The sequence below is a fragment of the Episyrphus balteatus genome, chromosome 1 (genome assembly GCF_945859705.1).
Source record: "Episyrphus balteatus chromosome 1, idEpiBalt1.1, whole genome shotgun sequence".
NCBI lineage: Eukaryota > Metazoa > Arthropoda > Insecta > Diptera > Syrphidae > Episyrphus > Episyrphus balteatus.
In genome coordinates this window covers 104,551,931-104,567,703 of record NC_079134.1, presented here as the reverse complement: position 1 = coordinate 104,567,703, position 15,773 = coordinate 104,551,931, and the positions used below count along the sequence as shown (strand labels likewise).

Genomic DNA, 15,773 nt, shown 5'->3' with positions numbered 1-15,773 from the left:
TTTTTTAACTTTGTTTTCGTACCATAAATAGGTCAGTTACTTCTATCCATAGTTTATATTTAGCCGCCCCACAGGGTACAGACGCTGACCAGTGTGCCGCACAATATGTGTCAGACGCTCTTGGATTTAATTGTGAGTTGGTGCATTCAGAGCGATATGTCTGTTCTTTTGCTCCTAGTTCCTGAAAAGATAACTCAGGTGGATCGAATGGATCCAACGCTCGTCGTTAGTTGGATATCCAGCGGGCACCGCGAGGAGGTGACGATGCGATTTTGCCACGCCTGTTATATGATTTTTGATTTGACTTTCCTGAAAATAGTTATGCATAGTAAATTTTTTATAATTGAAAATTTCATACAAATTTCCGGAGCTAATTTTTTAAGAAAAAAAAAAAATACCTACGATTGATGGCGTTTATATCAATATAGGTTTAATTTTAGTCAATGTTGTTTTTTTTTTCTTTTATTTATGAGTACCTATTTACATTTTTGTTTTCTATTGTTTGTGCAAAAAACACGTTCAATTACACAAAATAATTTTTAAAATAATTTTTAATTAATCCACACTTTTTTAACATTTTTATCAATGAACACTAAATTAATTCTTCCATCCTCCTTGCGTCCGTGTTGTTTTAAATTTATTCAGTGAAACTTACTCATGTCGTGCGGTTTAAAACGTACGGCAAATGCTAAAGGAAATTAAACGAATGCGGTGTGGTTATTCTTACGAGAATTGTGTGTGATCGAGCACTACAACTTGCCTCATGCAACTTGCCACCTGCAACTTGTCGAACGCAACTTGCCACATGCAACATTCAACTTGCCACATGCAACATTCAACTTGCCACATGCAACTTGCCATATGCCACATGCAACTTGACACAGGTAACTTCCCACATGTAACTTGCCATATGCAGCTTGCCACATGCAACTTGCCACATACAGCTTGCGAAAAACTAAGTAATATGGAAAAATTACCTAATAAAAAAAGTCATATTTCTTAAGAAAAAAAAAAAAAATTATTTCGGTTATTTATGAAATATTCTCAACAATTTTTGAAAAGAGAATTGAACACACCACTTTAAGGGTAACTGCCGAAACATCGTAGTGCATTTTTTTTACACTACGGTTCAATTATTATGTAGTAAGCTTAGAACAAGCTATTATCTTCGATCAGAGGCTCATCATAAGTGCATGTTAGTGGTTAGTAAACAAAAAATACAACCTCCCACATGCACAATATAAAACAAAATAATTACGAACAAATTTACAAGTTATAAAATTATAAGTACACAAAATCCAACATATATAATTTATTTAAAACATTGATTAACAGTCACGATTGTGGAGCACTGGTTCGAAACAATGTTTTTAAACCCATTTTCGTCAAATTAAAGGCTAAGGATGAATGGTTCAAGTTAAAAAATTTACTCCTGCGACTAAGAGGCTCATTAATACCATAGTTTGTTCTATGAAAGTCGTAGGAGGTCTCACCCGGTTATCCACCCGGATAATTTATACCAATACAAGCTAATTGATCAGGGGCGTCAATTTGGGAATGGGAATAAGCTGATGAAGAGAGATTAAATCATTATTTACACGTCTCTGTGCTAAAGTTTGCATCTGAAGAAGTTGAATGCGATGTTCATAAGGTGGCAAGTTGAAAGGATCGGTCCAAGGAAGACCTTTTAGAGCGAAGCGTACAAAATTGTGTTGAATAGATTCGATTCGGTTTTTATGAACTTCATAAAAAGGACTCCATACTTGAGAAGCGTTCTCAAGATGGGATCGAACGTTGCAGTTGTACAAAGATAGAGTAACAAATGGATCATCAAATTCCTTTGCCCAACGTTTAATAAAACCAAGAATTGAGCTCGCTTTATTTACTATGAAATTGATGTGTTCAGTAAATCCTAAATTTGAATAAAATTGGACACCCAAATCTTTGAAGCTAAATACTCGACATAGCTTATGTTGCAAGATGTAGTAGTCAAAAATATTAATGAATCGTTTTCTCGAGAATGTATTTACCTCGAGAATGAATTTACCCAAATCTTACTTCGGCTTAAGCTTCAGTTTGTCAGCATTCAACTAGTAATCCAGAGAAGGTGGGATCAATTCTCAGTCGCTGGAAGTTTTTTTTTAAGGTTCACTTTTATCAATGTTGAAACAATATTGATTTGACTATACTATCTCTTTATCAACAAGGTCGTTTTTGGGGCCCCTAAAAATAATGAAACGTACGTACGCATGCACGCGTGTCTCCCATCTCTCTCTAATAACAGACCGTCAAACCCTTTACGTAAAAAGCTCAAAGTTGAACCTGAATATTTCTAACCTGCTCACTTTTTGTCTTGTAATCAATGGGAATCAAAACTAATTTATTCAAAAAATTTCAACTAAACATATAAGCGGGGGAGAATACGCCAAACGCCAACTTGCATATTCATGCTTTACACTTCAAGAAACAATAAATTGCAACATTGTCCCATTATATTATCATGAACCCTTAAATTTGCGCCAATTTAAACCGTTCCATAAATGATTTATACCAAATTAATAAATTAAAATAACTTTATTTTTATCCGAGACACAAAATAATACAAATTAAGAAAACATTAAAATACGTTAACAATCTGTATTCTTATACTCGTAGTTCTATACAATATGATTTTTTTAAAACAAATAATTTTTTTCATATCCTTAGGAACAAGAAAATTCCAATCACGGAATACGTTGTCAATGTCGTTGATACTTTGAAATAAACTGACTCTTGAGATGAAGTAGAGCTTTTTGGGACGATAGTCTCAATCGGAAGTTCGTTTACAATCAATGTTGTATGAAAACGTATTTTTTGGGGTATAATCTCACAAAAGTATTCATCCTGATCGGCTTCGGTGACATTAATAACTTTGAGTGAAAAGTTTGTATCTAGAGTGTATTCTTTGTTCAGTACTAATGGTCCATTTGTAAGGGCGTTCGAACCTTTGTACCATACAACAACATTGTGGTCTGTTTGCAAAAAAAAAGGGAAGATTATTTTAAGACCAAATATTTGATATATTTTTATTTTACCTGACAAATTTTTGACGGGGCATTCTAAGACGGCATTTTTCCCAGCTATTGTAACAACTGTTACATTGTTCCTAGCAAAAAAGGGAACCATACCAAAAGTAAGACTTGCCTCTGTCGACTTCGTATGACTACTTGGCATACTCTCATCATCTGAATACTGATAATCATCATCGTTTTGGACACCATCAAGAGAATCCATTGAATCTGCCGTTGGCATGGTGTAACCTTTAAGAATAAAAAGAGAAACAGAGTTCATCTTACATGTTTTGGAATAGATAAAAGAAGGTACCTATGTATACATATGTATAATAATAATAATAAATAATAAATAATAGTGTTTTTGGGTATTAACTAAATAACTACTAAACAAAACAAACTAAAAAGAAAACTGATTTTTTTCATGGCGTATGAAACAAATTAAACATTGTTTTTTTTTTTTTTTGTCACTGTGTTCGTTTTATTTCTTGTCGGAAAATAGTGTCGGTGTAATTATCAAAAGAACCAATTTTTTTTTTCATTTTAAAAATGTTTATCAACTATTAAAAAGTACCTAGTAGTAGCAACCATAACAACTTAAAATAGCAAACAATAGTAAACGATAACCTCCTAAGCAAGTCTCAAAGTAGCTTACACTAAAAACAATAACAAAAAATAAAAACACACAGCAAAAAAGTCAACAGTTTTTGAACTGCCATTGAAAAAACTCCAACATCAGCAGCATCAACTCAAACTGCAACCTCAGGAACTCCTGCCTTAAATATGAATTGGGTAAAATTTGGTCCAGTTTAAACACGTTCTAGGGGTCGCTACCACAATTCAAAGTTTTGAAAAATACACCAAATTTTGTTTTTTTTTCTCAGAAAATTTTAAAATTTGTAATCAGAACTAAGTACTTTATATTAAATCTTTAACTATTTGAAAGAAATTTTGATAAAAATACAGTGGAATAAAAATGAAGTTTAAATTTGAATATTTTTGAATTTGACATTTTTTGTGTGTTATTCTGTAGAATAGCTAACTGAGTGATCTTTCTTAATTGAAAAATTCAATGATTTTATCTGATTGCTTATGTGCCTAAAATCTTTATTCGACAGACAGTTAAGTGACTGTTTATTAGAAGATTGAAAAATCGGGTCTTAAGCGTACTTTGTATTGTGACAAAAAAAAATTTGTTGAAATTGATTTTTTTTTACTTAAATCTTTAGTGAATGGTAGCGACCCCTTAATTTTAATATTAAAATCGGAAAAAAATACCATATACTATGCTTATATGGTAGAACATAATGCAAAGGTGTCCCATTAAAAAATCGAGAAAAAGATTTTTTCGACCATATAAGAAGATAGGTTATCGATATATCGCACTTCGCACTTGTAGTAGTACACAACTCAAAAATCTTCATTTTTCAATTTAACGAGAATAGAAACAGTAAGCATATTTATTGTATTATATATTCATTTTTTGCAGGAGGAAGTACAATCTTAACAAACTTTACACAACCACCCTGAAAATTCACGTGATCTTTGTAGAAAAAAAAATAATGAATTTTTTTGAGTTCAGCCAATTTAGAAAATGTTTGTTTGAGTCGTGACAGTTATGATGTACAGTGCACGGATTGGATATAAGAAAGTTTGAAAATCCCTGAAATTTATTTCTTATATCCGAGTTTTTCTTATATAAAAACTTCGGATATACAAAACACGGATAAGAAAAAAGTCTTATATAAAATTCACAAACACCAAGATATATCTGATGTGTAAAAATTCTGAAAAAGATGTCGGTCACACACTATCAGCCCTATCGTGAGTTTCACGTGAACAAGGAAAAATTCAATTTCACCTTTCCCCTATTGTGAGTTCCGGGCGAAAAGTTGTTCACGTTCGGACATTTCCCTGTGTTTTCAACTATTTCAGGTAATTGCGAGGTGTTATCTCACTTAAATTTTGGTGCCGAACAAGAAACTAGTTAAGCGGAAAATTTAAACTCGCTTCGGGTGAAACTGATGATAGATTTTGAAATTCCGGCCAAACAAAAATATTCCGGGTCGAAAACATTCCACGTGAAACTCACGATAGGGCTGTTTATATCTACAAACAGACATCAGGAATAACAGTCAACCTTTATTTTCAATTGGTTTCTCTCTGAGAGTTACCACATTAGTTTAAATAGTTTCGGTTAAGGTTTGAGATTTATTTTTAAAAATCAAAAATAAAGGTTATCGGTTGAGATTTATTTTTTATTTCTTAAAATATCTCTCAATGGTTGAGATTTTTACCAAAAAATAAATAGAAAAGGTCAACCTTTAACCGTTTGCGCTGAAAATAAATCAAAAATGGTCAATTCAAAGGAAAATGTCGAATATGTCAAGAATGTCCTTATTTGCAAAAATAAATATGAAAAGGATGTTTTTTAAGTTTATGTATTAAGTTCAAATAATAATAGACTCTAAAAGTTCTTTAGACCCAAGATTATATCTCTTTTCGTTTAAAATACATAAAATGTAATATCGAAAATGCCTTTTCCACTGTCGTTGTCGCTGGACGACAAGCACAACCAATGAAATTTCGAATATTTCAGTAGACCGATGTTCTTATTGATACATTTGCAGATGAGATTTATTTTTTTCTCTCAGCGATAAATCTCACTGGTTGACCGAAACATAAGAAAGTACAAAATAAAGGTTTCTCTCAGACCTTATCCGAAATTTTTCTTTTTTAAAAATAAAGGTTATTTTATGACCTTTATTGAAAATGGCAACAAATAAGAGTTATTAAGGAACCTTTCAAAAGGTTGAGATTTATTTCTGATCTCTGCCTACAAACAATATAAATCCTCGTATCTAATTAAATACAAGCAAAACTTAATTTATTTTTTAAAGATAAAAACAATAAAGTCTTTTCTTCAACAGGTAACAACAATTTAAAAATTCTTTAAAAAAAATATTAATAATAATATTAATAATAAAAAAGATGTCACTACCCTATCTACCGTTTTCGTTTCGACGTTGACTTTTGGGACACCCTGTATATTAGAGTGGAGCGTTTTTGGACTTTTCTTTCAGATCACTGCGTGCAACTCATGGTTTATGCCTTGTGCTCTTCTGGACATATTCTGATACTTTTTTTTTATTCGACAATGGAAAAATAAAAATCGGGAAGCCTCTGAAGAGTGCTCGTATTTCACGAAAATCGATATTTTATGAGGCGTTAGACCCCATCTGAATTGACTTAATCTTTTTCATTTCACTACCAACTGCTCATAACTTATGCTGAGTGATCTCTAGAACCAGATCTGATCCCCTATTTTGAGTCGTTAATGGAAAAAACGAAATCGGGAAGGTTCCGAAAAATGCACATTTTCGCAAAAATTCAAATTTTTTAAATTGTATCAAATCCCACCCAGAACAAATTTCTTTTACAACTTGTTTGTATTTGCTATATTTGTTAGAACCTCATTGAACCTTATAAGCTATGGAGCACTCAAACTGAGAACTTTTCTGTAATAATGACGTCGTTTATGGGGGATTTAAGAAAATGCTACTTTGACATCCCCTGACCCATTTCAATAGAATTTTAAATTCTAATACTACCCTTAAAAACTTCGTTAGTAATTTAATTTTTATATAAAACACTTATCTTTGTAACTGCATTTAATTTATGTCGATATCTTATTTCAATCCTTAGATATTTGACATTTAGGTGTTTCCATAATTCTTGCCCATACTAAATTCTTGCCCATGCTAAATTTTTGTTTCGAATTCAAAATGGCGTAATAATTACACCGTTTAACGATTTATTTTTATGAATTTAACATTATTAAAATCAAAAGTTTGTGGAAAACAAAAGATTGTATGGTATTTAAGAAAACCGTCTGCAGGTAAAGTTAAAAAAAAATTAAGCATGGGCAAGAATTATGGAAACACCTAAATGTCAAATATCTAAGGATTGAAACAAGATATCGACATAAATTAAATGCAGTTACAAAGGTTAGTGTTTTTTATAACAATTAAATTATCAACGAAGTTTTTAAGTGTAGTTTTAGAATTTAAAATTCTATTGAAGTGGGTCAGGGGATGTCAAAGTAGCATTTTCTTAAATCCCCCATATACGACGTCATTATTACAGAAAAGTTCTCAGTTTGAGTGCTCCATAGCTTATAAGGTTCAATGAGGTTCTAACAAATATAGCAAATACAAACAAGTTGTAAAAGAAATTTGTTCTGGGTGGGATTTTATACAATTTAAAAAATCTGAATTTTTGCGAAAATGTGCATTTTTCGGAGCCTTCCCGATTTCGTTTTTTCCATTAACGACTCAAAATAGGGGATCAGATCTGGTTCTAGAGATCACTCAGCATAAGTTATGAGCAGTTGGTAGTGAAATGAAAAAGATTGAGTCGATTCAGATGGGTTCTAACGCCTCATAAAATATCGATTTTCGTGAAATACGAACACTCTTCAGAGGCTTCCCGATTTTTATTTTTCCATTGTCGAATAAAAAAAAAGTATCAGAATATGTTCAGAAGAGCACAAGGCATAAACCATGAGTTGCACGCAGTGATCTGAAAGAAAAGTCCAAAAACGCTCCACTCTACTGTATATGCACATACCACATACACAGAGTAGAATGAGAGTTCTGGCTCTAATTTTGACAGTTTTTATTTGTATGCTGCACAACCAAAACCAAACACTGTAGGTGTATACTTCTTATTCTTTAGGGTTTCAAAATGTCACCAAGAATTTCGACACAAAATTCAAACATTATTTCTAACGCCCCACAGTGTGTCGAGCCCATACAAAAGTTTATCATAAATACTTGCAGCTAAGTTTTTGGAGTTTTAATATCTTTTTTTTGTGTTTTTATGGCAGGAATAGAAAAAAATTACAAATTAACAAATTAAACAACCTATTACTTTTTTTTTTAGTATAATTTATGAAATTAACCTTTATTGAAGAAGCCACTTGTGAGCAAAATTAATTTTTTGTAAACAATGTAAACAAAAATATACTTTTCGTAAGGTTTTTGGTGTGCTGAACTCGAATCCGAAGTCAGAAAAATTCTATCATATCACGTTTTTGAAATATTCCCGTTAGAAAATCTGAAATTTCGTTTTTTAACAGTTTTTGAGGTTATGTTCTTGAACGTGGTGATTTATTTTAAATAAATTTGTGACAGTTTCTAAAAGAACTAAATGTTTTCTTTTAAAGCCCGTTTAAATCTTTTCAATATCTTTTTTCTACTTTGAGAAATCTTAAGTTGAAGTCAACTTGTTTTGTTTATCTTCTCTATACAAAAAAATCGTATGTTTATTTGCGTTTCATAGCAAATCTAGAATAGTTTTTTGTCAATCGCTTTCAAATTTTGAAATAACGTTTTATTTGCATTTTGATAAATTCTTATATCGGCGAGGTTGGTAAATACGCTATAATACACAGTAGAGCGTGGCCGGGTCAAGTAATTACATTAAAAATTTAGTATGCAGAAGATTCTTAAAGAAAAAATGCTAAAATATATTTCCGATGAAAAAATATTCCCCGATCAACAATTTGGTTTTTGGAGATTTCACTCTACGTCTCATCAGGTGAAAAGAATCTGTCAGCATGTCAAAAGTAAACGAACTCAAGGTAAATCGACGGGTATGATACTTTTAGATATTGAGAAGGCTTTTGACTCAGTATGGCATAAAGGCATAATTTAGAAAATGATTAAATTTAAAGTTCCATTATATCTTTGTAAAATTGTTCAAAGTTTTCTTTCCGATCGATGTTTTAGTGTTCATGTCAACAGTGGTATTTCGTCTTTATTTACGTTCAATGTTGGTGTCCCCCAAGGCTCTGTTTTGGGCCCTCTTTTATATAATTTTTATACTTCAGACATCCCAACCATTCCGCTCTGTGAACTTGCCATTTTTGCAGACTACGTAGCCATATATTCTTCAGATGAACTTGCTCTCAACATTGAGAGTAATTTAGTTCAAGCTGTTGAAATATTAAGCAATTATTATAACAAATGGAAAATTAAGTTAAATGCTGATAAATTTCAAGCTATCTTTTTCTCAAGAAAGTCTTGTTATCTCCCCAGCAACCAATTTATTCAGATAAATGGAATAGACATAGCTTGGGAAAACTCTGTGAAATATCTAGGTATACATCTTGACACCAAACTTACATTCAACCACCATATTAATTGTACTATAAGGAAAGTAAATATAGCTATCAAATTGCTTTACCCTTTTATAAATCGAAGATCTGCTCTATCAATTGAGAATAAAGTCATCATAATGAAAGTGATATTTCAGTCAATTTAATTATATGGAAGTCCCGTTTGGGGAAGGGCTGCACTATGTCACATTAAAAAACTCCAAGTTTCACAAAATAAACTATTAAAAATGATGCTTAATCTACCATTCCGTTACTCCACTTGTGAGCTTCATCAAGAAACGAATGTTGAATTGATCTCTGAACGAATTCAAAAGCTAGAAGCAAACTTTGCGTTTAGATGTATTTCATCTGATAACCCTATTATAAACCAAATCAATCTGTGATAAATATTTGTTCAGTTACCTATCTATTTATATTTTTTGTTGTTTTTTTTTTTGTCACTGTACATATAAATTGTTATTTATTGATCTCTCCTTTTGTTAATTTATTTATTTTTGTATTTATTTATATACTTATTTATTTGTTCATTAATTTATGTACTTATTTATTTATCTATTTATATTTACTTATTTATCAATTTACATTAATTTATTTATTTATTATTCATTTACATATTTATTTATTTACTCATTTATTTATTTATTTATTTATTTATTTATTTATTTATTTATTTATTTACTTATTTATTTATTTATTTATTTATTTATTTATTTATTTATTTATTTATTTATTTATTTATTTATTTATTTATTTATTTATTTATTTATTAATTTATTAATTTATTTATTTATTTTCTTTTTATTTATTTAATCATTAATTTGTTTTTATTTATTTATACATTTGTATATTCACTTTTGTGTTAAATATATATATTTGTTAACTTATTTATACATAATATTTATTTATATTATACTTTTTTATCCAAGAATTCAATTCTATTTAAAAATGTTTGTTAAACACAACTGAATCAAATTCTAGTCATTTTTTCTTTTTTTTTTAAATTTAAATTGAAGGTTTTTCTTTGCTTTTCCTTCAAGTATTTCGTTGCCCTAATATTTTTTTGTTTAAACTATTAAGTAATATTTCAGATGTAAGACATAATTGTCAAATCACTGTAATGTAAAATGTGCGGTTACAACACCTATTATACTGATTTATGCAAAATAAAAATACTACTACTATGTTAAAAAATTAATTTTTTTTTTTTGCCATTTATCAAAGAAATTTCAATAACTCATATATAATTTTATAAATTTAATTTTTTTTTGTTATTCTCAAATAAACAAAATAACATTAACAAAATTTTTCAAACAATTACCAAACGTGAAATATACACTCTCAAAGATTCCCATAAATTCCTCAAAATATTTTCGATTTCCGAGGTACTCATGTTTCGGAGCTTATTTTGAATACATAACCTGGGTTATTTTCTGAGATAAATATGTTTTCATATGAGTTGACACTTCTCAATTATATTTTAATAGCAAAAATATTAATTTTTAACAAAAAAAAAATTGATCTACCATAAGGGGACGACACACTGTGCGCCCGCCAAAAAGTATTATTGCAACCCCGTGTTGAACCCCGTTCGATGACATGAGAGTTTTTATTAATAATTTTGTTAAAAGGAAATTATCTACACTATTTTAATGGAGTTTTCGTTTGGTACAAAAACCAATTTAGAAGTTCTGTTTCTCCGCGATGTATGCAATGCACAAAGTTTTGTCTCTTTTGTAATGGCGGCTCGCGTTTATTTTGATTTTTGCTGCATTTTATATTTTTTAGTGAAACCAGTGAAACCATAGCCACAGCAACAGCAAAATAATTTTTTTTCTGTGCTCCATTTGGAGAATAAAAATAAATAATTAAACACGCCACAAAAATTGATTTCCACCATCAAAATGCACAGCCTCAACCTTGTGCATTTAGAAATAAATTGCACGACTGGGGTCGCACGTACTTGCTTTTATGCTTAAAGTAACTTTAATGTTAAAGCTTTTTATTCAAGAAATTTAAAATTCGATATTTTGAAGAAATTTCATAAGTAGTATAAAAAAATTAAATCTGTTTTTATAATTAATAAAACTCCGTTTTAAAATATCTTAAAAAAAAAAACAAATATGCCATTTTATTTCTCGTATAAAAAAGTATTTTTAGAAAAAAAATTTTGAAAATTGTAGGAGCCGTTTTTTAAAAAAATAATTTTTTATATATAAATTTTTTTTAACATTTTTCAAAAAAAAAGTTGGTATGCCATTTTGAAGAAATAATTAATTTACACATAAAAACTAAATTTCAAAATTTTTCATTGATCCGTTTTCAAAAAATTGATTTTTCAAAAAAAAATTTTGAAATATTTTTTAAAAAACCAAAAATGCGTTTTTTGAAAATTTTCTAAAATTTTAATATTATCTTTACTTACATACTTTTGTATAAAAATGTTCATTTAAATCGGGTTAATTTTGTACGAGATATTCAGAAACGAAAAAAAACGTTCTATGACAGGTACCGTTAATAACGGTACAAAAAATATTTTTTTTATTTAAAAAGTTGGCCCTTATGTGTAGTATTACACACAAAAATTTTAATCAAAACCGTTAGAGCCGTTTTTGAAAAAAATTAACTTTTCTATTTCCGTTATATGGCAGGTACCGTTAGTTTTGGTCATAAAAAAAAAATTTCGATTTCCCCTCTAGGGAATCACCAAAAACTGCTAACTACCAAGTTTGAAGAAAATCACTTCACTCGTTTAGGCTGCAGCTCCAGATAGAGACAGACGGACAGACAGACAGACAGACAGACAGACAGACAGACAGACAGACAGAATTGCCGGACCCACTTTTTTGGCATTCTCCATCATCGTAATGTCATGTAAAATTGTTATCTCGAGTTCGATTTTTTTTACGAATCCTAAACTTGCCCTATAGTACCTATATCGCAAGTAAAAAGAGATCATACAAAAATGATACAAAAACCACCACCAATTGATTTGGAAAATAAAGGTATGCTGATTTTAAAATTGATAAATTATATAGTTGTTGATTTTTCTGTTTTCTAGAGGAGATGAATTCCAAACTTATTGACTGAGTTCAGTGGCGTATCCAGAAAAAATGTTGGAGGGGGCTGGAAAATGTTTCAAACATTTTTTAGAGGGTAAATGTGCGAAAAAAATTTCATTTCTTTTTATTAACCTTTCATCGAGAGTTAAACGCTGTGCTGCGGTACTGAAAGTGGTAAAGTAGCATTATACTGCTCTAAACAGATTCGCACTACTGTCTTCTCCTTTCAAATTCAGAGTAGGTACCTAGTGTTTTTTCAAAGTTCTTGTGTCCCAAACAGTTTAAACAGCAAGGAGTTGAGTCATCCTTAAAAAAAAAGACTTTATTTCGTTCGAACTTTGTCATGTGCTGAATCCAAAACTGTTTACAGATTTATTCCTATCACGTCAAGAGTTTATATGCGGCCATGTTCCGCAATTCGAACGAAAGTGAATTCAAATCACTTTTCAATTTCACGTGAAATGAAATATCAATATTCTTCATTTCGATCGGTTTTGAAAACTTCGAAATTGTTTCTAATCGTCAAAACTGAAGGATCTTCCATTTTTATTTTGTTTCTAGTGAAATTACTGCAATTGCAGATTCATTGGAAAAGGCCCCCAAATTCACGAACAGAAAAAGTGAATTGAATTCGATTAGAAAATCTAAATGAGTGAACAAATTTCAGAACACCTATTTCACTTTCGGCAAGTGAATACGCAAAAAGTGTAATGCAGAACGTGAAAGTCTTAAAAACTAATTTTGAATGAAATTCTTTTTGATGTTTAATTCGAAATATATATGTTTTTTCGTAATATGTTGCTCTTTAATCCAAATCGGGAGCGCAAACTGCAATTTTCTTAAAGAAACCTGTTGACCACTTAGATTTTGAGATATCAAAAATTTCTATTTCCAATATCTTTGAGAAAAATATTATTAAAAAAAAAGTAAATATATGATCAAATACGACGTTTTGAGAATGCATAAGCACTAAGCAGTATAGCAAAAATTTAACGGTAAAGTAATTGGACGTCAAAATACTAAGAAAATTATCTAAAGAATTCGGAATTGGACTAAAATCTGAAAAAAAATATTACAACCCTCATCGTCAGCTAAGGCTCTTACTCAAACAAACCCAAACAGCCGTTTCAGAATTTGGAGGGGGCTGGAGCATCTGTGATGCATCTAAATCTCTAAGATTTACTAACAAGTTCCATTTAATCATGTACATTTTGATGAAATCAGCTAAATAAAAACATGATCTTGAAGGCGGGGGGGGGGGGGGGGCTTGAGCCCCCTGAGCCCCCCCCCCCCTCAATACGCCACTGACTGAGTTTACCGTTCAAAAGGTTCCTCCAAGGATGAAGAGACTGCAGCGAATCTCCTTCGTTAAGTGATAAATAATTTCCAAAACTCCTGACGTAGATGTAAGATTTTAGAGAAATTCAACGCCGACATTCCTCATAGTGGTCTGAAGTAAAGTGTCACACAAGACGTGCATATGTTTTGATAATATACATATAATTCATCTGAATAAATCTAAATCTCTAACCAAAGCTTCAACTTCAGAGTTTATTTGTAATTTCATGTGTAGTTTCAAAAGATTTAGATTTACTAGTAACAAACTACTTCTCTTACGTACAAATTTCACCACTTAATTACGTACTTCTAGATTTGAGGAGCCATGGAGTTTCAGTGGTTTTTCTGTAGGTAAAAAAGTACTGGAAATGTACATCAGAACCACTTCCAGATGTGCTTCGCTGATGTACTTTTGAAGTACATTTGTCTGTACTTTTAATGGAGGGGAAATTTATTTCATCTTGCATGCAAGAAAGAGATGGATGCTTCACGTATTGTTATATACAGAAAGTATATAACTGAGTTTTTTCCCTAGCTCCTATCTTTTTTCAGTGGAAAAGAAGTACTTCTTTTACGTACATATTTCACCGGTTTTTTCTGTAGTTTTACGTTTGCTGGGAAATACACACCAATACTATAGCAAATAAAAATCCATCTGAAAACGTATTCGTTTCGCAACGAAAAAAAAAAACCATTTATTGCTCAAAATATAAATTTACCAAACGAAAACCTTATAAGATGAAAGGAAAAGAGGAGCAGGCCAAATTTTGCTATTGATCTCCCAAGGTGACTGGTACGCCTTATATACATATACATATTTATCTACAGTGCATGTAAATTCATAACAAAACCTTCGAGTTGCTTAACAAAACCTTTTGTTTTGAATAAAACGCATAAAGAAATGAATACTACGGCAAATATTCATTAGAAACATGTAGTTATATATCTACTAAATATATCCCATTATTCTTTAAAAAGAAAACAAAATTTTGTTGGAATTTTTTTCAATTAGATAGGTAAGATATGTATATACCGAAAATGTACATGCACTTATGTACCTATGTATTTGGTTTTTGACTTGCTTGCAAAAAGTATTTGCAAAAAGTGGTTTTATATACCTGTGTACATAAAGGCATGGAGTGTTGCAAACAAATTTAAACTAGGCCATCGTTTTTCATTGTCTACAGAACTTCCGAACTATTCTCGCACACATCCACTCGCCGATAAACAAAACGTACATAGGATATATTTTGCTTCTATATTGTTCTTTCTTATTGACATGCCATCTGTCAGTAAGGTAGTTCCGTAATACTTGAAATAAAAGGATCCAGATGGATAGGACAACAAGGCTTCTATGTGTATTCATGTGCCTTTAAACCAAATGGACAAACGGTGCGTTGGCTATTAAGTCACAAGTGGGACATCTGCTTATGTTTATATCGTATGTGCCTTAATCTATTTAAAATGGCATTTACGGTTTTTTCATGGTCACTAGTCAGATTAAACGAGTGATGAAGTGAAACTGATGAGGGATGTTTTGTGTGCTTAACAACGTGATGCTGATTCAATAAATTGAAATAGAAATCTTTTATTAAATTTTAGATATTATTAATAAGCTTACCAATGAGAGTCTTTATGTATCTTATTCCAATAATGGGGTTTACAGAAACAGGACGAAGCAGTTCGCTCGATTTTGACATTAGCGCATATGCCTATTATAGTTGGGCCTTTATGGGATAGCCATAATGCGCATATGCGCGCTTGGTTAACTTTCGTTAAGCATATACCGTGCGCACGGCATGAGTAAATTTCTCAGAATAAAATGTAACCAACATGGGTGCAGGGAGAAGGAAAAAATTATATTAATTTTCACTTAGTAAAAATGTGATAAACAAATTGTGAATTGAATAAAAACAGTATTAAAAATATCTTTGTGTAATTCAACGCTTTTTTTACAAAAATTATGCAAAACAAAAATGTAAATTCTGACAGAAGGCTATGCGCGCGTATGTTAATTATGGCTACTCCTCATGTTTTCAGAAACAGGACGAAGAAGTTCGTTCGATTTTGACATGAGCCCATGCGCGCATATGCCTATTATAGTTGGGTCTTAAACTATAAAGGCCCAACCATAACACGCATAAG

The 15,773-nt window shown here is 30.8% G+C and overlaps 1 protein-coding gene across 1 annotated transcript in view; it reads right to left on the bottom strand.

The window, feature by feature from the left end:
* Positions 1-2,555: 2,555 nt before the first annotated feature.
* The window catches only part of LOC129907425 (uncharacterized), a 53,587-nt gene continuing 40,369 nt past the window's right edge, over positions 2,556-15,773 (bottom strand). The window contains exons 2-3 of the mRNA XM_055983636.1: positions 3,075-3,299; positions 2,556-3,011 (exon numbers count right to left, since the gene is read on the bottom strand). Of these exons, the coding sequence (XP_055839611.1) occupies positions 2,695-3,011; positions 3,075-3,299 (542 nt within the window). The 3' untranslated portion in view covers positions 2,556-2,694. The remainder of the gene's footprint in view (positions 3,012-3,074; positions 3,300-15,773) is intronic.